This window comes from Maylandia zebra, linkage group LG6 (assembly GCF_041146795.1).
Source record: "Maylandia zebra isolate NMK-2024a linkage group LG6, Mzebra_GT3a, whole genome shotgun sequence".
NCBI lineage: Eukaryota > Metazoa > Chordata > Actinopteri > Cichliformes > Cichlidae > Maylandia > Maylandia zebra.
In genome coordinates, this window is record NC_135172.1 from 13,854,646 (window position 1) to 13,881,616 (window position 26,971).

General features: G+C 40.6%; 2 protein-coding genes across 4 annotated transcripts in view; one reads left to right on the plus strand and one right to left on the minus strand.

Moving 5' to 3' along the window:
- The first annotated feature begins 1,031 nt into the window (after positions 1 to 1,031).
- Positions 1,032 to 11,581, plus strand: txndc11 (thioredoxin domain containing 11). 3 transcript variants are annotated; one of them, XM_004569051.5, is made up of 14 exons: positions 1,032 to 1,329; positions 1,444 to 1,634; positions 2,716 to 2,812; positions 3,006 to 3,125; positions 3,547 to 3,644; positions 4,519 to 4,648; positions 4,733 to 4,826; positions 5,030 to 5,142; positions 5,261 to 5,464; positions 5,924 to 6,617; positions 8,092 to 8,279; positions 8,521 to 8,633; positions 8,950 to 9,030; positions 9,548 to 11,581. In XM_004569051.5, exons 2-14 carry the CDS (start codon positions 1,510 to 1,512, stop codon positions 10,065 to 10,067), a joined length of 2,577 nt encoding a protein of 858 aa, XP_004569108.1. In that variant the 5' UTR covers positions 1,032 to 1,329; positions 1,444 to 1,509; the 3' UTR covers positions 10,068 to 11,581. The 3 variants fall into 3 exon arrangements, with proteins under 3 accessions (XP_004569108.1, XP_076740817.1, XP_076740816.1); XM_076884702.1 differs by lacking the exon at positions 1,444 to 1,634 and having other exon boundaries at positions 1,033 to 1,329; XM_076884701.1 differs by lacking the exons at positions 1,032 to 1,329; positions 1,444 to 1,634 and adding an exon at positions 2,073 to 2,297.
- Positions 11,582 to 17,237: 5,656 nt separating this feature from the next.
- The window catches only part of mslnb (mesothelin b), a 49,264-nt gene continuing 39,530 nt past the window's right edge, over positions 17,238 to 26,971 (minus strand). Inside the window, exons 81-97 of the mRNA XM_024802912.2 lie at positions 25,220 to 25,438; positions 24,951 to 25,121; positions 24,677 to 24,826; positions 24,521 to 24,585; positions 24,278 to 24,407; positions 23,790 to 23,869; positions 23,579 to 23,708; positions 23,242 to 23,432; positions 23,014 to 23,104; positions 22,771 to 22,900; positions 21,202 to 21,383; positions 20,252 to 20,413; positions 20,030 to 20,166; positions 19,620 to 19,762; positions 19,416 to 19,510; positions 18,885 to 19,155; positions 17,238 to 17,783 (exon numbers count right to left, since the gene is read on the minus strand). Of these exons, the coding sequence (XP_024658680.2) occupies positions 17,698 to 17,783; positions 18,885 to 19,155; positions 19,416 to 19,510; positions 19,620 to 19,762; positions 20,030 to 20,166; positions 20,252 to 20,413; positions 21,202 to 21,383; positions 22,771 to 22,900; positions 23,014 to 23,104; positions 23,242 to 23,432; positions 23,579 to 23,708; positions 23,790 to 23,869; positions 24,278 to 24,407; positions 24,521 to 24,585; positions 24,677 to 24,826; positions 24,951 to 25,121; positions 25,220 to 25,438 (2,433 nt within the window). The 3' untranslated portion in view covers positions 17,238 to 17,697. The remainder of the gene's footprint in view (positions 17,784 to 18,884; positions 19,156 to 19,415; positions 19,511 to 19,619; positions 19,763 to 20,029; positions 20,167 to 20,251; positions 20,414 to 21,201; positions 21,384 to 22,770; positions 22,901 to 23,013; positions 23,105 to 23,241; positions 23,433 to 23,578; positions 23,709 to 23,789; positions 23,870 to 24,277; positions 24,408 to 24,520; positions 24,586 to 24,676; positions 24,827 to 24,950; positions 25,122 to 25,219; positions 25,439 to 26,971) is intronic.

Consider the following 26,971-nt stretch of genomic DNA (forward strand, 5'->3'; position numbering starts at 1 on the left):
CCTCTGTCGTGGTTTGGAGCTGCATTTCAGTCCTTGGTACTCGGGTTCTTGTCAAAATTGAGTGAATTATGAACACAGAAAACTACCGTTTTGATCCACCATGAATTCCATCTGGAACAGATCTTAGCAATGCCTTAATTTTTCATGGTGACAATGATCCCACACACAGCTCCAGTGCAGTAAAAGCATACATGGATGGAAAAACACACAATGGAACACCATCAGTCCTCTATTCGTCTTCCCAGAGCCCAGACCTCAACATTATTGAAGGAGTGTGGGATCATCTTTAGCCAGAACAGAACAAGAGACATTGCATTAAAAAAATCAAGTATTTTTTTTTTTCCCAAATACATTAGAAATGTACAAACTCTGTTTTTGTTTTATATACTGGATGTTTCAATAAATCACTGTCCCCATTTCCCATTTTCATAGCAAAATATAATGAAAAGAGTAGTAGCTTGAGATATTTGCACAGTACTCTAGATCCGGATATTCTACAGACATGATATCCCAGATATGAAATGTCAAGCTCACAGCCTGAGAACTGTGATGCTCATGTCCTACATGTATTGTTTTAGTTGTATTATGAGCATTTGACATTTAAGACAGCCAATGTCTTAAAATTATATCACAATAATTAAGAGTAAGTAGTGATAAGGTAATAAAATGGTCTAACAATTTACAACATTACTATATTTGGATGAATAACAGAAGATTAATAAGAAAGTAGCTCTAACACTAAGACAACCCATTTTATCAGGTGATGTTTTACCTATAGAGACCCTTTTTAATAATAATAAAAAAATCTTACACACCCAGTGTTCAGTTATTTTAGGATAAACTGAATCAGTTTGATGCAGTGATTTTTATACGAAGCAAAGTAACACGAGAAAAGAGTTTTCTCCAGTCTCACAATCAGTCACAAGTCCCGGGCACTTTAAATAATTCTACTCTAGATGTAAATAAGCGGCTTTTAAATAAAGTTTTATCGATTCATTTTTAAAACAACCTCCCCCTAGTGTTTTACGACTGTCGTAGCAGCAGCGGCTGTCGCCATAACAACGTAGGGACGGTCTGAAAAGAGCGCGTTTTGCGCCATACGGAAAAAGGAATAAAATCGCTTACCGAGGACCAGTTTAAATATTGTAATTATTACGACTAGTGTCGTTCCTCTTTAACATCCGGTAAGCTAACTGTCAGTGACATTTTTTAAACTCAGACAGCCATTAAAGCGTTAAACGCACTACGCGTTTTATTCGCGTAGAGGACTTTACTTCCTGCCCCTGGTGTCGTTGTTGCGGAAGTGAAAAGTCTACGTGTGGAAGAAAGGTTGGCTTGACCGTATTTGAACACCTTACACACCAGCACTGCTCATGTCCAATCCAGGTTAGCTGTTTCCGTCGAACCAGTCTTCCTCACCCATCCCTCCTCCCCCCCTGTTAGGCAAATGGATGCTTTGAGCGGTAGTCGGAGCGTATAAATGGGACGGAGAGGTGACGACAAGCTGTAATGTTGCGCCGGGTGCGGCAGTCTCTCCGGCAGGTGCTGTTTCTGATGGCCCGGAGACCGGATCTGCTCTGCGGGGCTATCGTGCTCGGCGTCCTGCTCGTTTTGGCCGTCAAGTTCACGTGCAGGTAAACATGGGCACGAGCTTCTGTTTATCCTCTGACAGCGTGAGCTTGCTTGTGTGTGACCAGGCTAACACGAGACCCCTTAAAACACAAAAGCTAAGTGTAATGGTTATTTAGGTGAGCGAAGAGCGGCGTTGTAACAGTGTTAGGTCGTGAATGAACTACCGGTACTCGTTGTCTACAGTAGTTACAAACAAGGGCTTCATTATTAGTGCTGCTAATCTAAAACTGACGTGTACTGTAGACAATGAGATTAACTAAGGACATCGCCTTAATCTTTCAAGGAAAGGTTGGGCGTTTTTTACAGTTTTTTTCAGATAAAACCCAGAAAAGATTGCAGGGAGATCATAATGAGATTATTAATGTTTAAATAGTAATATCTGGTTACAGCCCTGACACACTGTGCTGTCATCATCTTGCAGCTTTGGCCTCTGCAACTTTACGGTTCTTCAAAGCTTATACCACTTGTCATTCAGTTATGGTGAATGAAAGTGCTGAAATCCTAAAGTGTAGCAACTGTTGCTGAACGATTGACTTGTTGGCTAAGCAGTTACTCAGTCGTCCTCTCGAAAACCCAGCTGAGACGATAATTGCCACAAAGACTGAAACTTGAAACCGACTCCACGCAAATTATACCAGGCAAATTCTGCTTCTCGTCATGTTGAGGTAATTTTGTTCCCCCTGTAACGATGTAGAGACATTTTTGCATAGCCTCTGGGGGAGGCAGAATGTTTAACACAGCACAGTTTTTCACATTGCTTTCTGTGGACGCAAACATATAGCCTTTCCTCCCCTCGTATGCAGCTTAGCATACCCTCCATTTCCAAATACCATTGCTTCTACTCTCATTTTCCAAATTTAACACATGCATATTCCAATATGTGCAACTCAGAGTAGTATGCAAGGCTGGAGGTTACCTGTAGCATTAACATCAACCGATGATGGACACACTGCCATGATCAGCGAATCTCGCGGAAGTGACACAGAGTTATAGCTTATGGATTTAATAACCTGGCAAGATCTTATTATGTGACCGTGATCTCTTTGCACCCCTCAGCGTTACTCTTCTCATTTATTTCTGTAGTCGTGCTAAGAATGTGGTGGCAGCAGCTCGGCCTCCGGTGCGTTTCTTTTCTCCTGACGCCCCGGTGGTGGATCTCTACTTGGGTCAGCTTGACCAGGTGAAATTCAAGGATTCAGACTTGATGGCATTCACTGTATTTTCCTTTGTTTGATACTTCATTTGCTCAAATTGTAAAAGAGAACAAATGGAAAGAGCTAAGAGGGTTTCTAAAGCTCCAGTTAAATGTTTTGGCATTGTTGTCATCAAACTTGTGGTGCTCTGTGAGATTGAAAGGGTTTTTTTCTTCACAGGTGGAGCGTCTCAGGAGTGTGGCCGAGGTGTCCTTTATTTTCTTCTATGCACCATGGTGTGCTCACTCTATGGCTGCGCGACAGGAAGTGCAGCAGGTCGCTAAGAAGCTGGCCAAACAGGTACAAGTGAACGGAACCTCCACCACTCAGGATTGTTTAAACATCAAATATTTAGATGTGCTTTACTGGGCAAAGACTAAGGAAGCTGGGGATTGTTCTTACGTGGACACGTGTTATGTTATCGCTTGTGACGCAAAGTGTTGGGAAGAGTTTATAGGAGCAGCTTGACAGACTGCAGTAAAGAGTGACTCTGACATAGTTGAGTTAATAAAATCTGTTCCCTTCAGCTTAAATACACACTCACACATTTTTAGCTTGTGTCTCTCTCTCAAATGCAAATTCATAGTCGACTTGTTATGGGCGTGTTTGTTAAGTACATGAGTCATTACAGTGTGTGATTTTACACCATTTTGTGTGTAGTCTACACATAATTTTGCTTATCTTTGTTTCTTAATGTGTCTCTTCAAACACACAAACACAGGTGCAGTTTGTGGCTGTTAACTGCTGGTGGAGTCAGGGGAAATGCAGGAGGCAAAACCGCTTCTATCACTACCCCGTCATCCATCTGTTTTATAGAAGGTGAGACGGTGGGCTTCTCTTCACTTATGGTGGGAATTTGCTTTCAATAGCTTTAGCAGACAAAGACGAATTGGGAAGCCCCATAAACGTTAGCTCAGAGAAGACGATGTTTGCACGTGGCTTCTTCTTTGCATGATAGATGGCACAGCCGAACTGTGTTCACAGACGGTGATTTCTGGAAGTGCTCCTGAGCCCATGAAGTGATTTCTTTGACAGAGTCATGCCTGTTTTTAATGCAGCGCCTCCCAAGGGCCTGAAGATCATGAGCATCCAATATTGATTTTTGGCTGTTTCGCTTGCACACAGAGATTTCTCCAGATTCTTTGAATTTTTTGAGGGTATCATGTCCCGCAGAGGGTGGGCTAGTGAAAGTCTTCACAGTATTATGTAGAGAAAAATTATTTCAGAAGTTTTAATAGCATAGGAATAGTAACTCTGCCTCTTGAAGATGCTCTTTCTTTTATACCTAATCATGTTGCTGACCTATTGTAAATTAAGCAGATTACAAAATGTTTTTGTTGTTGTTGGGTTTTTTTTAGTACCACTTACTTTTCCAGCTTCTTGTTGACCCCACCCTACTGATATGAGACCTGTTGCTGCCATCAAATTCAAAATGAGCTCATATCCAGAAATGATGAAATGTATGAGTTTAAGCAATCAGTATGTTTTGTTTGTTCTTTTATGAATGAAATAATTTTTTATTTACTTTTGTATTTGGCTGTTCATACACAACTTCAGTCATAGACGCGCATATTTAGAGAGGCTAAAGATGTATTTTAATGCAAAACTGTGGGAAACACTTTGAATGTTTTGTTTCTTAATTGTAATTTAATTATGATTTGTTGATATTTATTAGCATCTGTGTTTTCCACAGGTTTGGGCCAATAGAGTATAGAGGCCCATTTTTGGCTCCATACATAGAAAGTTTTGTACTCAGAGTCATCACACCACTGACTTACCTCCCATCAAGAGGTCATGTTGAAGAGTTCCTCTCCTATCACGAGGTATATTTGAGCTTTACACTTCTGTCACTGAATCACCCACAGAGTGCAGCCAACTGTAATGATCTGCGTCTTGTGCGTTTCTAGCCTCGAGTGGTGGGTTTCTTCCAGTTTAACTCTTCCCCCCAGCCGCCAGGATACATCACATTTCTGTCCTCTGCCCTGCAGGTCCTAAAAAGGGGTAAGAAGTAATCACGCAGCTTCAAGGCTGATTGTTAACATGATAAACATTTTGGCTTGTCAAGCATGGGATTAGAATTCGAGGAGAGGCTGCTGTTGACGAAAAGATAGCAGTGGTTGAAGCAGAGAGAACCTAAATGTGCATTTTACGATAAAGGGAACATAAATGGTTGAAGTCACAAGTTTCTCTTTTTTATGGTGCAGATTTCCGTGGTGTTGTACGTTTTGGGGTCGTGACCAACAAGCAGGTGGCAGGAGCCATCTCACTAACAGAGGATGAAACGGTTTTTCTCCACAGAAGATTTAACTCCTCTTTGGTAAGCAGCGTCAACGCATGTTGTAGATGTGGTTCTTCTAGAAAAAGCAATTAAACACTAATGACTTTAAAACTGTGGATGTATATGATGCTGTATGTTTATTCATCTGTTGTTTAAGATTTTTCCCAGGAACGACCTTAACTTTACGTCTGAGGCCATTTGTAGATGGGTGTTTGAAAACCGTGAGACGGTCCTCCAGTGGCTGCAGCCCCCGGGAACGAAGTCTCGCCTGTTAGAAGAGGAGCTGACTAAAGGCCCTGCACTGCTGCTGTTTGTGCCGCACGATCCTCTGGGATCACAGCCCAGCCCTGCGCTACAGCAGGTGAGCAGAAAAAATCAGACGAATATCATTTTCGAAATGACAGAAACGCTTTATTCTCTTACAGATTTGATTTGCAGCTATACTATTATTATACACTGAGCTAATGTCATCTGGCTTACCCATCTTCATTTAGCTGCCCTGTATTAAAAAAATAAAAAAGGTCAGTTTCTCTGATCGTGTAACTGAGACTTAAATAAATATTAAGTATGCTGGTAAAGGGAACTTTTACAGTGTAAGAAGCAGGAAAACGGGCAAGCATAAGGATTTGAGGGAGTTTGAAAGGGTGACATGGTGATGGCTATATTACTGGGTCTAAGCGTCATCTTCCTCCTCCTCAGGTGCTTTTTATATTAGAACTTATTTTGTATGTGTATATTCTGTAATTGTGTTGTTAAACACTGTATTATTCTCCTTAAGTTCTGCAGATTAAATCATTTTTAACCCATTTTGTTTTTCTAGGTTGCAGACATTGCTGTGCGTTACCACTCCTGTGACAACAGCCACCACTCCAGCTGGGACAAAAGTTTCTCCTTCCACTCACTGTGCTGCCAGTCAGTTGTCCTCCCACAGTCGAGCACAAGCGTGTGTGAGGTGTGCCTCAGCCTTTCGTGGCCAAGCTTCGCCACCTCACCTCTGCACTGCTTGTTCCCTCCCTCGATCCAGGGAGGAGACATATTTCAGACTTATCTCAGACGCTGCTGCCTCCACCAGCTCCCTTCCCCCGTGTCCATTAATAGTGCAACCGCAATGGGCTGTAGCAATTTTCTGGACAGCTACAGCCCATTTAGTCAATACAGTGCCTGCTGCAGAAAAGTAGAACCTCAGCTCAATGAATCACAAGCCAAAGAGGAGTCAGAGATGCAAAGCGTTCCTCCTTCCTTGATCCCTCCATTCTCTGTCCCTCAGCCGGAGGGAGACGGCATCACCGGGCTCCGTTGTCAAACCAACAGGACACTCAGGTTTTATGTGCTGGATGTTGCCCTGAACTGGCCTCTGGCAGTCAGGCTCGGAGCATCAGGCAACAGAAGTGCTTCTCTTGAGCAAGAAGATGATAGGGGCGGTGACGGGTCGTTTGCTGCTATTGTGAACCTGAAGGATGAAGTTCATTATGTTCTTCAGCACACTCCAGCAGCCACACTAACAGAGTCTCTGGGTAAGACATGGACAACTTTCATTCATGTAACACGGGCTGGTTTTGTTTTGTCCCAAAAGCTGGGAGCTCAAACGATTTGCAATTTTTAAGACATCTGGTGATTTCAAAATCCCATATTGTGTCTCTTCGGTCTCAGACTAGTGGGTTACTTGTGGTTCCCAGCATATTTAAAAGTAGAATGGGAGGCAAAGCCTTCAGTTTTTGGACCCTTCTTTGTGGAACCAGCTCACACTTTGGATCCAGCCAACAGACACCTTCTCTAATTTTAAGATTAAAAAGGTTTAAAACTTTGATTGTTGATAAAGCACGTAGTTAGAGCTTGATCAGGTGACCCTGAATCCTCCCTTAGTTTTTCTCAAACAGGTCTGGGCTGCTGGGGGTTTCCCATGATGCACTGAGTGGTTTTTCTTTACTCACCCTTTTCCACCCACTATGTGTTTATACAACACTCTGCATTCAATCTTTAGTTATTATTAGTCTCCCACTATCGCCAATTGCTTGCTGAAAGTGAGTTGTCTGATTGTTGGGGTTTTCTCTGTGTTATTGTAGGGTCTTTACCTTGCAATAAAAAGCGCCTTGAGGTGACTGTTGCTATTTAGCACCATATAAATAAAATTGAATTGTTTTCAGGTCACCTGGTTGTTGTGTGTGTTGCCAACAGGGAAGCTGCTGGAGGAGTGCCCTCTGTTAGACAAACTATACAGTGGCAACACTCATAACATGGTTAAAGGTTGTTGTTCAAGTCTCCTTGGCGTTTTTAATTTTCATTCATTGGCCGTCATAAATGGTGATACTGACACTGGCAAATAGTTAATATTAGCCGAAAATATCCACCTCCAATATATCAGTCAGTCACTGGTTTCTACAAATGTCTTTAGGGCCTTTGTAAAGATGAGTCATCTGTCCTTGATGACATTGTGATGGTGCATGCACACATCTGGCCAGATACAGTGTGAAGTTGGCATAAAAGTTATAAAAATCATTGAATTCAGGCCGTCTGGTTTGCAGGAAGTTGGCCTGTAACAACGTTTTAATCGTCCAAAAAAAACACTTTCTTTAAAAGATCCTCTTCCTTACTCTACTCAAAATAGACTCAAGCGGCTCTCTCACTACAATGTCCGATATTTAGAAATACTGAAAGAAATCACAAGTCATATTATCTCACATGACGAGTCAGGTTAATGACCAAAAGTCAAACATTTAGTGGCTGATAAATCAAAAGTATAATGAGGGCGCTGGGTCGAGTTCCAGCTTCTTCTAGTGAAGATTCTCGTCTCTGTCAGTGCTCCCCAGGGTGGCTGTGGCTACAATGTAGCTTGCCATCACCAGTGTGTGTGAATGGGTGGATGACTGAATGTGTAGAGCGCTTTGGGGTCCTTAGGGACTAGTAAAGCGCTATACAAATACAGGCCATTTACCATTTGAATCGTATTCTTGGGCTAATTCTGTGTTCATGTTGTGCGTTTCATTGCAGAGGCCTTCATTAGGAACTTCAGCGCTCCCTACAGCCTCTTGCAGAGACACTTGGTTGGAGAGGAGGACAGGAAGGGAGCTGAAGAGGAGGCGTCGCGTTCAGACGAACACACGCAGTCACCTCCACGCTTCCTCATCACAGAGTTGACCACTTCCTCCTTCCTGCCCTCCGTCATGGACCTTCAAAAGGTGACTAAGCGTTCTGAAACACCCTCAGCAAATCAAGGCAGTTTGTGAAATTCTGAATTTCTTTTAAGAATTTCTGTAAAGCAACTTCCATGCACCTAAAAATAAAAACATTAAGATATAAAAACAGCTGCTTTTTACAGCTGCAAGCGTGATTTTAATGGAGGCTTAGTATGCTGCGTGCTCTACTTATGGAAGCAGGTAGTTTGCTAAACTCCTGATGATGCCAATTTGTGTGTTGTAGGACGTGCTGCTGTTCTACTACACTCAGTGGTGTGGATTTTGCTCTGTTCTCAACCACATCATCATCCAGCTGGCCCGATTATTACAGGGAAATGGCACCATCACAGTGGCCAGGTACAGTTACTGTCTGTTTACAGTTTTTCTGCAGTCCCGGTTGTAAGTGTACCTTTGATGATAGCCTGAGTAAGAATTAAGGCAAGGTGTACCTAATAAAGTGTCAGGTTAGTGTATAATGTGTGATTGAGGTGTCTGTGTTTTGAAATGTAACAAAAAGCATATTTTAAAAACATTTCGGAAACCGGGTGACCTAAACACAGTTTCCCATATATTTATTTTATTAAGCGTGTAAAGCATACGAGAGAATATTAGCAGTGTGACCCTCATTTTTGAAGAAAAAAAGTGATGCCAGCTTTGTTTTTCCTTTGCATAGGGTGAATGTTGCACGTAATGACCTCCCCTGGGAGTTCATGGTGGATCATGTTCCCTCTATTCTTTTCTTTCCCAGATACAGGTAAGAATAAATGCAGAGAGGTGTGCACAAACAAGGGTGTGGCCAAAGGGGGGGGGGGGGGGGGTTGGATCTCATATTTCTGCAAAAAATAGCTTTGATCTTCACACTGCCTCAGTGGAACTATAACTGCAAATGATATAACTATAATGATATAACTTAAATGATACACACTGAAATGCCAAAGTGTTCATTCTAAATGTAAAACAATACATTTTATTGAAGTCCTACTCATAGTCCACATATGAGTGATTAGGTTTATGGCCTACTACAAGCTAGCTGCTTTACTTTGTATATCTCTCTGTTAATGTAGCTAGTAATTATTACATTGCAATAAGTTGCCTTTATTTTTTAAACAGTTTTCAAGTGGCTTCATTCATGTGTTTAAGACCTATTCGAATACCCGTCTGATTCTTAGTCCTTCTTGACACCTCAGTTAAAAAAACAACAAAAAAACTTTCATCAGTGAATTTCAGCAGAATATTTTTCACTCTTGTGTTCTTTTTCTCTTCCCTTTAAGAAAACACCTTAGTGTGAAGTTTCCTGACAACCTTCCCATCACATTACCCAACCTCCTCCGCTTCATCCTGCAGCACTCTGGCTCTTTGCATCACGTGCACAAACCGTCTGTTGAGACAGAAGGTCCCGGACACAGTCCTTTCCTTGGGTCAGAGTTTCTGACACTCCAGCGTGAAGTTCAAGCCCTGCATCACGCCCGGGAGCGTCTCTCCCAACAGCTCGCGCAACTATGGCGCGACAACCGACGACTGAAATTTGAGGCCCGCGCCTTAGAGACCGAGAACGCCGAGCTGCAGCGAGAGAGGCGGAGCTTAGAGGAGCAGCACCGGGAGAAAAGCCGGCAGCTCAGTGAGGCAGTGAGGCGGCTGCAGGAGCTGGCAGACGCCTCTGAAAATCTGCTGAATGAGAACACACTGCTCAGGGTCCTGCTGAGGGCGCTGACGGACAGGACAGAGGCTAGAGAGCAGGCGGAGGTGGAGAGGAAGGAGACGGAGCAGAAAAGAAGCCATTTGGCCTCCTGAGCACAAGCCTTATTTTCTGTGAGAAAATAAGGCTGACATGAGGAGATCCTCTTCAACTGCAAAAGGCAACGCCCAGTAAATTTTCTCACAAGCAAAAATAAAGAAAAGATGACAGTTACCATCTTCCAAGAAACACTGCTACTCAGTCAGGCAGGAATATAAGGAGAGATGAGTAGGACAGGTGGGAAGGCAGTGAAAGAAAAAACACGCAGCTCTTGTGCTGTGATCATATGAGCTCGTCCAACTCTTTAAAGTTCCGTGCCAACTTTCCAATTCAGACTTCCCAGCTGTGATGCTGCGCTTGCAACGATTTATCGACTGTTAATTGTGAAGGAATAACAAGAGAATCTGGACACACCCTGCAGCCAAATGAAGCTTCCTTTAATTACTGTAAACCAAGTGCAAGATAGTTTCTTTATTAGAAAATAAAAACACCATGGATGGGCTGGACTCACCTGTATCCAAAAGTCAAGGTTAGTACATTTGAAGAGCAGTGATATACTCTGCAGTGTGAGTTTAAGTGATTCACCCATGACGCAGTGTTTCGCATGGAAAACCTCGCTTGGAAAGGGAGGCTACGATACTCTTAATGTGAAAATCCCAGACTTCGTGACATTTGTCTATTTAACCTTTGGAGGCATAAATGGAAATTGTAATCAAACACTGAGGAAGTCTGGACTTGAAAACAAATAAAGCTCTGAAAGAAGGCCCCGGGCACTTTCCAAGAACTCGCAGGATGACCTCACCTGCTGTTCTGTGAGCTGAGAGTCACATGACTAACCTCCTGGAAACGTTCCCCATTAATTCCTAAAATTCAAGCAGCATTGGCTCACGTTGATTCATTATAGTTCATGTGACACGTTCATGTGCTTGATTTATTTTCATACTTGTAGTTCTTGTCTTTTTAAGTTGTGTGTGTGTGTGTGTGTGTGTGTACATGATGAACAGATTGGCTTCCTTAGTGTTTTATGAAACATCCAAATGATAAAAACATACTGGTAGGAATTCCTTTAAAGTACATACTTTTACACTGAATAACAACTCTAGCTCTGAATCTTAATTCCTATCTGGCATTTATAGTTCAGTGCTGGCTGACTTTTAGGAATTTATGAGTAGCTTTCATCACATTCTCCGGAAATCTGTAAAACACAGCTATGTTTTTCCTCCATTGTTTACTTTAAAATGCATTTGCAGTACTGGTGGTGCAGAATTTGGCTGCAGGGAGAGGGCTACTAATAAAACTGAGAAGTAATTTCATGCCGAATACATGCTCCCCTCGTTTTGTTTGGAGCTATTAAGTGGACTCGAAACAATCGGTAAGATTTTTTTTTTTTTTTTTTTTGTGTGTGTTTTTGAGGGGACACAGTTGTTTTGTGAAACTGATCTATTTTTACAAGAATCCTTGAATCACTAAATATTTCTATGTAACTATTCAGGTATTATTAACATGCTGCAATTGTTTACATGTGAAATATTGCACTGGTTTTTACTGATTAAAACTCTTCTTGTATTGATGTGCGTCTTTGTGTTTGAGCACAGTGTTGTGTTGAGATACAGTTGATATACCAGCTTTTACATGTAAGGACATGATAATAAATAAAATAATGTGGTCCTTTGTAGGACTTAAAATGTTAGATGAACAACAACACGTGACATGTGATGCTGTGTCATTGGTTATTTAACACAAATTAGGCCAAGATTGAGAAGCAGTGTGTGGGAAACTAACTTCATCCTTACTGCTTCTATAGGAAATAAGAAGGTGCTCGATTGACTGATCATGAACAGGTGTGAGCACCTCTGTGAAAGCTGAACGTCTGGCAGTTTGTCGGTCTGCAGCATTCTGGGAGGGTTGTGAGGCACTTTCCAAACAAACTGTAGTTCATCATTATGCATTGAAAACAATCAACTGGTCTTCCCAAGAGTGAACATCCTAGCAACCTTCGCCCATGGTCAGAGTGCAATATTAAAAGGAGCTGCTTTAAAAAAAAAAAAAACACCCCAGGAGCTTCATCTAAGACTATAGCTGTCGCTTAGATTCAGAGATGGGCAGTAACGCGTTACTGTAATCTGATTACTTTTTTCAAGTAACGAGTAAAGTAAGGGATTACTATTGCAAAAACGGTAATTAGATTACCGTTACTTTCCCGTAGGAACGCTGCGTTACTGCGTTACTAAAACCGTGATTTTTTTGCGAGAATGTCTCACGACAGTGACGTAAGCGAGTGCGCCGTTAGTGACAACAGCTGTGTGCAGATCAACAATGGATCACATATAGATTGTGGGAGAGAGTATGAGCGTGCAGCGTTTAAAGCGTGGAAGTACTGACCTTACTTTGAGTTTGATTCCATAAAAAGTGACAAAAACGTTAGCGTCCGTTGTGCGTGGGAAGAAAACTTCTTTTTACAGCGAAAAAAACCCCTAAACGTCCGAGCAAGCACCGAGTGCGTAACGACGTAATGGGAAACTCGCAGAGAAAGTCGCGGATTCTTCAACTGACCGCGGCACACCTGCACCAGGGTAAACCTCCGCCTACCCCACTCCTGCTTTACAGGTGAAAATAGAGCAACAGGACCGCTAAGTCTTTGACTTTATTTATTTTCTGCTGTGTTTTACTTGCATCTATTTGAAAGAGTGAGTGTAAACACAAAAAATATTTTATGTGCTGGAATGTGCAGAAAATAGGTTTAAATATTAAACAAATTTCTTCCAGTCAGAGAATGTTGCATATAATTAAATTTTTGCTTGATGCATAAAGTTAAAAGATTAAAACTGATAAAACAAGTTAAAAAAAGAGACTTTTCCATTGGATTACATTTTGTATGATGGATTATGTAGAAAAAGTAGAATTGGGCTGAAAGATCTATCGCTTTATCACCTATTCAGGTTGTAAATCGTGTTTTTAAAAAGTAACTAAGTAATTAATTACTTTTGAAAATAAGTAATCAGTAAAGTAACTGGATTACTTTTTGGGGGAAGTAATCAGTAATTAGTTACTGATTACTTTTTTCAAGTAACTTGACCAACACTGCTTAGATTGTTAAATTAGTTTTTAAAAAGTCTGTCACAGCTTAATTAGGAAACCTTGAACAAGTACGGCTTGTTTGGAAGAAATTTAGGTTTGTGAATTTGTATCTGAACAAGGCACAAGACTTCTGGAACAACCAAAAAGCTGATGTTTGACCATTATGCACTGAAACAGAAAACCAATGAGCACAAATACCTCATACCAACTGTCAAACACGACGGTGGAGGGTGATAATTTGGGCTCATTATAGAGTCACAGGACCTGGGCACCTTCCAGTCACAGTAGACCATGAACTCCTCTGTATACCAAAGTATTCTAGAGGCAATTATGAGGCCATGTGTGCAAACAACTAAAGCTTTGCCTATATTAGACCATGCAACCATCCCAAGCACAGCAGCAAATCTACAGAGGAACAGCTGAAAAATGAAAGAAAGTGTTGCAATGACCCTGTAACACGGTGGACTAATGTTGACTACATTGATTCATCTCCATGTTTGTTGTGGAAGTGGCACTGGTTTGGGACTGGTTTTGTGTGTCACATTTGCTCCATCAATGGCTGTGATGGGGTTGGATTAATTGAAGGTGTGTGTATTTGATTGCACTGATACTCTGGTCTACTTATAGCTCACACTACAAACACTGCTGTGATATTTTGTCTCTGTGCAGGTATGTCATATAGCCAGATATAAGATGACTTGATTGAAATATATTTAAATATATTTATGTGAGTTGTAAAATGAAGATGCGGTGATATTTAGTCTCTCTGTGGAGGCCAGGGCTTACTGTATGCCGCAGCCTAAAGGCAGAGTTGGGTTTCTGAGCCTGGAGTGATTACCAGCCTTCTACTTACAGGGTGGTGGGTCATGGAGGACAACTGCTGATCCCTGTTAACTGGTCAACATGTAAAGTGTAACTGACTTGTGGCATATCTGGCTCTGGCCTCGGACCGTGTGTTTTATCCCTTCATTTTCTGATCATTGTAGTAATAAGTGATTACTTCAGGTTATGGCTCCTTCATCCACTGTTTAACATTTAGAGTCAAGTTTGTGTTGGTTCTTGTTATTAGTGTATTATTTATTTCTGGATTGTTTTGTTTGACCAGCAATGACTAAAAATTTACACAAACATCATCTTTTATTATCCAAAGCTTTAGTACATGTTTAGGGATTTCATATCCTAGGATTTTTTTCCCCTGAAATTTCCCAAAAGTTGATGACTTTTTCCCCCCCTATTTGGATCGACCTTTCTCTTTGTGAAGACCCTGGTATGATTTAGAGGTACGTTGATCTGCTCGTGTGCTTCAATCAAGATATTTATTACTGCATTTTCCTCTTGAGATATTTCTAGTTGTTATCTAATTTGATAAAATCTGAAGTCTTTAAAAGTCTTTACTTTTTAATTTAAACTCCCTCTTGAGTTCATCAAAGCCGTTGTCAGTGTGTCCTGGGGTTAATCTGTAACCTGGACACGACTGATTCTAAATTTGGGATCCAGTGTTTGTTTGTAAATCCATATTTGTCCCAGATCTGGGATCATTTATGTGTTTTGATCACATTACTTGAATAACTGTTCAACAACTGATCATTTTTTATTTTTCGCTCCATCTACCTACTTGTTACACATTCAATCTGCATTTAAATTCTCTCAGTTTCCAATGACAACCACACGTGTGTAAGGGAACATTTGGCATGAAATGATGCTGTTGCACAAGTTTTAGAATGTGGCTTTATAAATGCAGAACAGATATGACACTGTATGAGCATGAATTCAACATTGCTGTGCTCACCAGTGGTTAAACGTCTCATTTAATTTGGAGCAGCGGGAACATGTGCTGCTAATTTCACTCTGAATGCAGGATTATGTGGCTTCAGTTACTGGTTTTGTGCAGCAGTCTCCTCAGAAATGTCTCTTTCATATCTTTTTGCATCGTTTAGCTCTCGTTGCATACTTTTGCACTTCGCAGCAGATATGATACACTACAGATACACTACAACACTACACCAAGTTATTGGTGTAGCAGCAGAACTGCATGTACACAGGAATAAGACTACACTGATGGTAGTCAGAAAAAGGGTGGGTCAGTGAGGCTCACACTGAGAGTCCAAGGATCTCATGACTTATTAAGTAAAGGAGGCTGACGGTGAAGGTAGCCCTTTCAGCTCTGCACTGAAACCTCTTCTCGCTGTGGTCACATATCCGGCCCCCCCCCAAACTGTAAGTACTCTGCTTTAACTCACAGATCAAGTCTAACACTGAATATCTTTGTGTTATTCAGACTTTTTTTTTTTTTTTACATTTAGGACAGCTTTGATCATTTTCTTAAGTTTTTATCTTGAAATGCACATTTTTTAATGTGTGTACACAGGAAAAATGGCAAATGCACAAGTTCCTGTTGGTGAGTTTGTGCCATACAGTCTGTATTTATGTAGTCCGTGTTACTCTTAAAGCTGAGCTCTAATTTCTGGTGATTTTATTTAAAAGCCTGATTTGTTTTTGCATTTGCTCTTTTGGTGCTCTCTATCCTTGTTTTTCTGCAGCTACGGTCGGTCCACTGGGAGACAGCCCGGTTCAGATCGCCTGTCCTAACTGCCATCAGATAGTCCTCTCCAAGGTGGACTACTCTGCTGGTTTGCTCACTTACATTTTCTGTGGCGGGCTCTTCTTCTGTGGGTAAGAATAGTTCAAGCATTGTTTGCTTCACTATGCCAATAAAATAATTTTACAGATTTCATACAGCTCCTCACACTGTGGCTGGAAAACCTCATGGAAACTGTTTGGAAGTGAAAACATGCAAAAGCTGGACTAAAGATTAATGTCACTGCAGTGAGTGAGTGAGTTTTTAGCAATGGATGGTATTAATCTGTCAAGCCGTTGAGCTCTCACAGATACAGTGTTTTTTAGATCAGTGTTGGTGCTGGAATCTGATGCTAGTCTGATCCTATTCATTTCATCTTAAAGGAATCTTTCCTGTAATTCCTCTAGTTGTTTAGTACATGAATGCATAGGGAGAGCAAACATTAGCATTAGCTGTTTAAGCTAAGCTAACAGCCTCCAGCTGCAGATATGCAAGTTGGATCAATCCTTCAATGTTGTTTTACTTAAATTACTGAGTGATGTAGAATTACTCTCCCACTATGTGCATATTAAAATTTATGCCAACGTGCACAATACTGAAATAACACTAGACTTAAAAACATTGCTATAGCACCACAGTGCCACAGCTGGTGGTGCAGTGATAGAAAGAAGAAGGAGATGTTTGGTTTTAGTTATTAAACTTCTGTTGGTGTGCCAATATTTTTTTTTAAAGTGAGCACCACACGTTGAAAACCCTGGCGAAGTAAAGGTGATTCCTCTTCTGTGGATGGTTGCATGTTTACTGGTGTCCCTATGTTTTTTATTTGTCACAGTTGTGGCATCATACCAGTGGGCCAGCATGTTTAAACTAGCTGCTAAAAATAAACCAAGCGTAATTACGAGAAACTGACTGAAAAATACACAAAGGCTGGATGCACATGTGCAGATACTTGCTTTTAAACTGAGGTCCAAGCTCTTGTTTGGGATACATTTTTAATTGATCCTAGCTGTTTTGAATCTGTCGGTTCCTGATAAATGTAAAAATGACAATTTCATTTTTTGAAAAGTATGTCCAAAAACTGAAATATGATATCTGCTGCCACATGTCCTGATATGGTGACAAAATATGACCTTACATGAATGAATGAATGAATGAATGAATGAATGGATCTTTGAAGGTTAAAAAAAAAAAGAAAATAAAAAGGATATGAGTAAATAAATCTGACCATCGCTGCTGTCATTTCCAGCTTTGTTTTAGGCTGCTGCCTCATCCCATTCTGTGTGGACCGCCTGAAGGATGCCAAGCACACCTGTCCTATCTGCAAGACTGTACTTGGGGTGTATAAACGCTTATAACTCAAAGACCTGCATCAATTTATACATGGCTTTTTGCAAACAAAACACACTTACAAAAGGTGACACTAATGAACATTTCCTTATAATTGAATAACTGATAATCTCGTGACTAATTTGCTGTTGGTGTACAAATGAAATTAGGCGACCTTTTTAACAATTTCTCTCTCAAAACCTTTGAATATTAAAATACTGACACCAAATAACGAGCTCCAATGACTGTTTTAAGGCTGTTTAAAATGTGTTTATTATTGATCTCTCAAATACATTTTCATAGTAAGACTGAATAAAGAAAGAGCTATCATGAAAACTGTTACCCGTCACCCGAACCTGTCATTTTTCTGTTGAGTCCTCATCCTTTTAAATATCTTAATTTAAATGGAGCAATAAAAAAAATAGAAAACAAATAAAGCAAAAATATGACCTTAGAAATAGTTCATGAAAAGGTTTCAGGAAGATTTAGTAATCAAAAATACATCATTTACAATTTGTCTTATTGCACCTGCACTATTTTGTTCATAGCGAGCGTTACAAGGAACGAAGCAAATGCCCTTCTGTTTAACATTATTTCCTTCTATTAATGATAAATTAAAACAAAAAAATTATTTCAAGCCTTTATCCAGTTATCTACCATTTTATAATTCATATTCCAATAATCTTCCATGAGAAAAGTTGTCTTTACATTACAACATACTGAGAAGTGATGAGGAGTACAAGAAGAGCGAAGAAAGAGAAGCCAGCGTCTCGGACTGGAGGAGCATTGCCTGGAAAGAAACGTACAGTCACATTAGAGACCAATAAAACGTTTTGCCCTTGATTTAATTTCTTTATCTGAATTATTTGTGGAACACTAGCATATCAACCACACAAAAGCCTCAACAAGTGGGCTTTTTAGAAAACTCTGACACTGCTCGATTAATCACTGCCAGTTCTTTTTAAGCATCTTTTATAATTTATTTATTTATATGGTCCAATTCTGTCTAAAGGTAGAACAATATTTTGCATAGTATGCAAAACAACTGTCCATCATTAAAAATATATAAAGAAAATTTTACTATGATACACCAAATCTCTGTCTGTCTGCAAATTCCTACATGATCAGGAGTTGAGTAGCTAAAATGGGCACACAGGCACAACTCAGACCCTTTAAGGTTCTTATCTACATCATGTCTTTTGTTGTCATCATGTTGCCTAGCAGCCACATACCGATGGTTCTTAGTGTTTGTGCACCTATAACACCATTTAAAAATGTATCATTTTCATTTCACAACAGTGGTATGTAGTCAACCAAATATTTAATATCTTCATTTTTCATATCAAGTTGTGATCTTTACACTATCAATATGTCAAGTTTGCTGTATTCAGAGCTGTAGTGCGCGCTTGTACTAGTTTTTCTGACTTGGGATTTTTTTTATAATATGAAAATATTAAGTATTTACTGTATTTCATGCTGCCATCATTAATCACACTGCAGATCTCGCAAGTAAAAACCAAGTTCCCTTTCACCACCAATGTGTTTTTTGTTTTGTTTTTTTTCTTGTCAGTGCTTCTGATGTAAGATGATCTTTACATACTCATAACAAAACAGCAGGATATGAGACAAAAATGCTTAAAATGAGCAATTGAAAGATTTCATCTGCAGCAGAAGGTCCACCGCTAGCTTAACATTTCATGTTTTCATGCTTTATTTTGGTTTCCTTTACTTCTTGTAACACAAATCCCTTCCTGCCCACACTCTTCCTGCACAAGAATGCTCTATGTGCAGACAGTGTGCTATATTAAATGTTGAAATGTGGTACTGCTGCTTTATCTGAGGTGTTGTTCTTTGAATGTTTTAACCCAATGCTACCTTTTGTAATACTTACCCGTGGTGCTGTTGGATCCAGTTGTTGATTTTGTTGTTGAAGTTGTCCCTGATGTTGTTGTTGAAGTTGTCCCTGATGTTGTTGTTGATGATGTACCCGGTGCAGTGGTGGTGGGGCTAACCTTGCCTCCTGTAAGCCCCACTCCCAGGCCATTAAGTTCAGACTGAAACTGTGAACTGATCCAGGTTTGCACCACTGTCACATTTTCATATGACTTCAAAAGTGGGAGGTTGGTGCCAAGAAGACCTTTAACATCACTAACAGTCAGGTTCTATGGAGAACAGAGCAGACACATTTTATCGTATGAGCAAATAAACACACTTACTTTAATCTTTGACAGAAAAAAAAGGACAATTTAGTTTTACAACTTATCAGCCCCGTCTAATGGTTTGAGCGAAGTAAATAAATTGAGGAACTATAATGCAAGACCCCTCCACCCCCACCCCACAAATACATAAATAAATAAACTTTTTTTTTTTTTCAAAATTAGTCTAAAATTCAGAATTCAAAGTGCAGACATGCAGCACTGACCTGTATAACACTCTCAAGCAGCCCAGTGAAGGTCGGGATGTCCATACTGATATTGGCAGACACTAAGTCTTGGATAAACCTAAAATCTGCACCCGCTGCAAGAATGGAAAAAAATTAATAAAAATTTAATTAATTAAATGAAAGTTACGTTAACTTTCAGCTGTTTAAATGATGTTTTTTGTGAATGTGGGTCTGTTTGCTTACGTAGGTAAGATTGTATGAGCTGGTAACTGGTAGTGGAGATAGTGCTTGAGCGGGTGATTGGGATAAATGCTTCATATGCGAGGGAAAACAGTTCTTGCTTTTTCTCAGTGGTGCAGCTGGATATGTCCAGAGCATCGGCGTTCCTGCAGGAGATAAAACACACAGGAATGGTGTGTTGAGTTTATGGAATTCATTTAACATTATTTATCATTAAATCAGACTTTTTTTTCTAGTTATCTAAATAATAATTTAGAGATTTATGTGGGTTCACCTGCCTTTGTAAGTACAGGATCCCTGACAGACCTTTAGCCAACATGTTCTTGTTCAGATATTACCTGCTGCTAATGTGATGTAAAAATAACCTCCAAACACACACACACTCATGCACAGTCACAGCTCTGACGCCTTACTTGATGCTTCCAACCGAAATGTTCCTGATAACAACAACATCCAGGGCGCACAGGTTTGGTCCTCTAAAGACGTTGAGCTCCACACTGCCGAGACTGTTCCCCTTTACACTCAGATACTTGGAGATGATGGCTTTGGCCTTGATGAGGAGAACCAAGCATCGGTGTGAAGACACAAGCATGTAAAGTAAGCTCACGTTCAGATTTTTTCTTCTGTTTGCTCACCAGAACCGGGTCCCACGGCCCGTTTGAAGCATCCATCAAAGAAGCGAGTGTGTCGATCTGAATAATACTCCACATGTTGATGTCTTCCATTGTTGCACTACGGGACATTGCTCCTAAGATCTGAACCTGATCTTCTGGGATGATGCCGCTGGCATTGTAAGCCTATAAATTTAGGAAGGTCAGAAGATATTTAGACTCAAATTTAGATAGCAAACTATTCAAAGAGAAAAACTGCTGAGAACAAACAAAACAATGCAAAAACACCTCAAAAACAAAACAAGGATTTAGGGTTTGAAAAAAGTATAGACTCATGCTTAACCGTCTAAAAGATCGTCAGCAAAAACTGTAAACTCTAATCATTTAACTTCCTCACGTGTTTCTGTGGAATTTTAAAAATAAATAGCCACAAAAAGTAAGAGACCAAGAGAGAAGAAACCCCAGTCAGATGCTGATGATATCACTTAACCTTGTAAAGCCCGAATCATGAGGTAATTGCCAGGAAATTATGTATATTTTTTTAAAGTGGAGTGTTTATTGAACCTTCCATTTGGATCATCTTTGCTACATCTGACATTCCTCTACAATTTATTTAGGTTTATCAGCAGAAACAAAATTGACCTGGTGATGTTGAGGTCTTAAAGACTCACAAAAGCCATGTATGACACATGGTATCACAGAGTTAAAATTTAAGGCTTAAATAATGGAAGTAGTCAGTGCTGTGGACTTTGCATGCCCTCCCTGTGTCTGTGCTGGTTCTCATGCTTCGTTCCAAAGTCCAAAAACATGCACGGGGTTTGGTCGAATACTGATTTTAAACTGACCGTAGGTCAGAATGTGTGTTATGTTTTTCTGAATGCTTCTGTGTGTTAAACCTGCTCTCCAGGAGGGGCCTAACCTGCCTCTAAATCTATGCCAGCTGGGATAGGCTCCAGGAGTTTTTTGCCACTTACCTCTTGCAACTTGCTGAGAACAATCTTTGTGTAGTTCTGCTCCTGCACCTGGTTAACGAGGGCATCCAAGTTGTCTTTGACAATGGTGGAATTGAGGCAGCTGGTGAACTGACTTATATCATAGTTTAAGGGGAATGTTAGATTAACGATAGTAACACGGGTTATGAATCCCAAAGTGCAGGCTGAAACACAGAAAGAGAAACAATTTTTGGTTAAACAGTAAATTCTCTCTGGATTCTAATACAGGGGTCGGCAACCCTGAGCATGCGTGCCAGAAGGGTTAACTGATGGCACCATCGCTGGACTGGTGATTTTTCATTTTTATGGGCCGATGATTTTTTTTTTGTCAACGCTATAAACAGTGAAAGTGGTGGATTGGCCAGATGCTGGTCGATGTGTAAAAATAACTCAGTTGTTTGGTGGCTATGACGGAGCTTCCACAGAGGCCAGCAGGTGGATGAGGGAAAGGGGAGTCAGGAGGAGGAGAGCCCCGAGGCGGCCGCCGGTCCGAGTGTCAGGTGAACTGAACTTCAGGTAAGAAGTTATGACCTGCAGTCTATCTGGGTCAGATATAAACCAAGTTTAGGTGCAGTTTATTTTCGTTGTGCTGACTTTTTACCGTCAGTTGCAATAACTCGTACTGTGTACTAGCTAGCATGACGGAGTTTTTATACAGCTGAGTGGGTGCTATGATGTTACTGATAGTGAACTTTATTTTATTCATAAGTAGAGATGGGTATTGATAAGATTTTCATGATTCCGATTCCATTTTCAATTCTGTTCCACCTTTGTGGGCGACCGTGGCTCAGGGGGTTGGGAAGCGTATCTGTAACCGGAAGGTCGCCGGTTCGATTCCCGGGCTCTCTGTCCTGGTCGTTGTGTCCTTGGGCAAGACACTTTACCCTACCGCCTACTGGTGTTGGCCGATGGCGCGATATGGCAGCCTCGCTTCTGTCAGTCTGCCCCAGGGCAGCTGTGGCTACAACCGTAGCTTACCTCCACCAGTGTGTGAATGCGAGAGTGAATGAATAGTGGCATTGTAAAGCGCTATATAAATCCAATCCATTATTATTATTACAAACCCAACAGCGAGATCCTAAGAGATCCACAGCCTATGGCTCTTCAATGGGGTCTCACAGGTCACTCGGAGACCTGTGTCTCTGAGTGGGAGACCAGAGATCACATTAACATGTGTATCCCTGTATTAACAAACATGCCATATTGGCCCAGTTTATTTTTCTTATCATTGTTGTGAGGAGACTATAAATAGCATTTGCATTTTCTGTTGTACAGTTCATTTACTGTTATGGATAAAAAGTCTTTTTTTTTTGTTTCAAAATACCTGATAACTATTCGCTGATAGCTGCCAACATCTGCGACAAAATATAATTGTATAAAGTTGTTCTATATAGTGTGTAACTGTTAATATAGAGTGTTATTAAATTTATTGCTAATGCAATCATATGGCACACTGACTTCTGAGGGAATTTTAGATGGTACTCATCATCAGAAAGGTTGCCTATCCCTGTTCTGATACATGGACCGAGCAGTTGACAGAAAGAAACCAACCTGGAGATCGCTTTGACTCATCCGGAAGGGACCTCTTTATTGCGCTCTTCAGCTTCCCGATCTTCTGACTGTCCACGTTGTTTTCCTTGAGAACACCCAGGAAGTACCTCAAGTAGTTGTTCTTTGTTTTCTGCTCACAAGAACAAAGGGAAAGAAGGAAATGCGCATAAAGAACAAGGTTAACAGCAAAAAACAGAAACCAAAATCAAAAAATGTAAATGTTTGCGGTCATGTATTACTCACAGTGTTGAAGTGATCATAGAAGGTTGAAGACATATACAGCGGCAGCATCCCGAGGTCTTTCAGAGTTTGCTCAGTCCACACTGAAGGAGCTCTGGTTATCACGAAAACAGAACGGTGATTATTATTATGAAGGACAGAAAGGGCCAAATGTAAAAATGTAAATCTGCTGACAAGGAAACAAACAAACAGGAATGAAAATCTGCCACAGCGGTGAAGCGTTTTGCGTACCCATATCTTGTGTTGCCATTAGTTATTCGAGCCTGAACAGCAGCTGCTTGAGCAGAAGTGAGGCTGGGGCAGCTTTTGAGATTTTCCAAGATGGATGAATCTGAGTTTAGGATGTAGGACGCATCCAGGATGCAGCACATGTTTCCCAATACTGATATTTCATCTTTAGTTAAGCTTGTGTTTGTTATGCCCTTTGAAAATAAAAGAAACAGAAATTCATTTCAACTCAAAACATTAAACAAAACCTTGGTGTGATGACAGTTATTTCCATTTCATGCAATTATTAATACATCTAATCTTTAGAGCTCAAGAAGTGATGTGTGGTTCGAGGACTCACCAAGCAGCTCTTTGCGTTTTCAAACAGGGCAGTGCGCTTGTAGCTGAGCGCTGCAGAGAAGACAGAGAAGTCTGCATTTCCCAACTCTGTGAAATAGGCCCTGCAGCTGGCCTGCGGCACCAGTGAGTAACTGCAAGAGGAAACACAAGTGTGACAAGCTGTAGCATCCACCATTCAGCTTTAATTCAGAACAAACAGACAGGATTCTTACTCATAATACAGCAGCACATCTGGAGGGTAGAGGTTGAAGTTGGCAGCATCGTCTTTAATGTAAGTGTACATGCAGGTCAGCTGTTGATTAAAAAAAAAAGGCAAAATAATTAGCACCTTGTATCGTCCCCGTTTATGACGGAGAACATGTGTAAGAAAGCTCCATGACTTGTTGGATGGTAACGCATTTTTGTAATTTGCCTTCTCCACCAAAGCTGGAAGTCTGCACTTTAATCCACTGTGGTGGTGTGCAGCTGCAACATGCAAAAATTGCATCTTTGTTCAAACATTTATTACCCTAACTCTATGTGCCAGAGTTATATACGGTGTAATCTATATAACCCGATTCACAGGGTATGTATATATTGTTTTAAGTGTGTTTTAAACAATTGTTATTTACTCCTTTGATGTCCAATATGTTCACTTTTTAATATTTGAGCAGATATGAAGGAGATTTTAAATATCCCATAAATGCCTTGAACACTGTACCTGAGACTCCACTAGTTTAACCTTCCTGCTGCCTGACCTCCGACAGGCTTTGATCAGGTTCTTGACTTGCCCATTGCCAATGTTCCTCGCTCCAGTGCATGTGAACCCTTGAAGCACAGAGGATGACAAACTACACACACACACACACACACACACACACATATACACTGTTAGCTCTACTCAAACCCATTTGCAGGTTGTTTTGATTGATTTGATTGATCTCCCAGACTGATTTGAACTCACTTGTTTGGACCTCCCAGCTGTGCAGAGGCGCTCTCTGTAGCTACCGACTCAAAGAACAATTCAGCCTAACAAAACAAACAAACAAAAAGAGTCTGTAATAACAGGCATGTAGCACAACACGACAATAAAAACTAAGCTGAGGGTTTCATCTTCTACCTGCTGCGGTTTCCATTCCTTTCTGTTGAGTATGGTTATAACGTCGTTGCTACTGGAGAAGCCCACCAGCAGGGATCGAGGGATCTCAGTGGCCAGGTCATTGGGAACGTTCTGGATCACTTGCACGCTGCTGGTGTTCACTGATATGATCTGAGAGAAGATGGAAGCATTGTGAGTTAACTCTCTGTGGAAAGCTTTCTATCTTTATCCAAAGCAGCTGATGGAAGTGTGCAGTTCAAATCATGCTCAAGTTATAACAGAAAACCTGTCATACCTGACTGACAAAGACCTGCTGGATGATCTGAGGACCAGAAAGGAGGTTTGCCACCAGTGAAGGAGTTTGGGAGGCACTTATCAGCTGATTACCAGAGATGCTCAAGAACACTCTGGAAGGTACACCAATGATGAGAGTGCCCAGACTTATCAGCGATGATGAGCTGTTGATCTGGTGGAAAGGATGGAAGCAGCACACGCATAAGTGAACATGACCACAAAGATGACTTTGATTTTTCTAAAGTCAGGATTCAGTCTAAAATCTGCAACCTGTATGATGCCCGAAGACAGCAGAGACTGGATGATGGTCATGGCCTGGCCTTCGCTCCAGCCCGTCACAGTGGAGAGAGTGCCGATGGAGTTTATTAAGTCCTGGGGTTTGATTGAGCTGATCTGATTCAGCGACATGCCAGTGCTTTGGCTGCCGAGGGCAGAAATGACTGTGGAGTCAATGTTCTGACCAAAGTTACCTGCCAAAGCAGCTGTGACCTTCACACGTGAGAGGAAAACTTTGTCAGTAGAGTCAAATTTATGTCTACAGTGTAAATATTCTGGGGAACAAAACTTTATCAAGTTAATAAAAGGAGAGCTTAGTGCTCTTTTATTCATCTTTCCATTTCACCCTTCTTAAAATCACATACCGCCAGAACAAAGAGCTCTACACCACTCTAAATAATAAACATCAGATTCAAAACAGGAGCCTGCAAGTGAAACTAAACCCAATTTTATGTGGGTGACAAATTTAAGGAAATAATAAACTACTTTTTACCAAAATACCAGGCAAGATGCTGAATCTCTGAAAGATTGAAATCTTATAACATTCATGTCTAGTTGACCTTACCTATCCTGTATTGAATGTAGGTATGTGCATTTCTTAAGTTAGGTTCCCTTTCAGTCGAATCACTCGGTACTAGTGATGGGAATTTCGGCTTGGCTCACCAAAAAGAGCCGGCTTTTTTTGGCTCTTCAGGTTGTTTTGCTACTTTAAGTAATTTATTATCAACAATAATATAAAATTACGCACAAAAGGAATTACTAATGTTACAGAAATGTGGTTTTATTTAGGGTTGTTCGATATAACGATATATATCGGATGACGATATAAAAACATCTATCGTTTTATTTTACGCTATCGTTTGTTTCCTGGTGTCGCAAAATAAACTGTTTATGGCAATATTTTTTCACCGTTTTGATGGTCACTGTAGTGGCTATATTAATTTCTTAAAGTTCTCTCTTTCTCTTATATTTAATATAACCAAACTACAGACGGACAAGCGCCTGTTTTTATGCGTTGTCATTAGCATTAACGACGGCAAAACCATCGCATGTCCGCTTGTTTATTTTCCACATACACCTTTCAGAATAAAGCTCAAGATCCTGTTGAGATTTTTCAAAATAAACTGAATCATGTGAAAGATGGTGAAGGATGAGAAGCAAAAAAGAGCCATCAGCAATGTTAAGCTGCGCGCGTGCGCAATTGCGCACTGCTGGCACAGCCTCTGCACACAGAAAATCTGCGTTGCGCACAAAAAAATCTAACTTGAATTGGAATTAAAATTAAAACTTTAACAATTCTGTTTTGCAGTGTTAGTCAGTAAGTGACTGGCTGCTACCATATGGGATTAGAATGATGCCACCTTATCCCATAGTCCAGCCAATGATGCGATTCACATTCGTACATACGCAGCTAATCAACGTCATTGACAGGCTATGACAGCGTCCTTATGTGGCGACACTGGTGTTCCAGCTAGCAAAGCGGCGTGGCTGATGTGGAGTAGTGATGGTAAATTTGATTCTTTTTACTGAATCGAGTTTTAATGAGTCACTCACCAAAGTGAATCGGGTTTTTTGAGTCATTTGATTCACTGAGTCAGTTGACCAGAGAGTGCAAAAAATGTACATTTTCACTCAGACTTAATTTGTTTCTCTTTTCATGTAAATCTTACTTCTAGGATGAGTGATTGAAAAAGAAAAACAACTATTTTTAAAGAGCAAAAAATATATATTTCTAAAGGGAACATT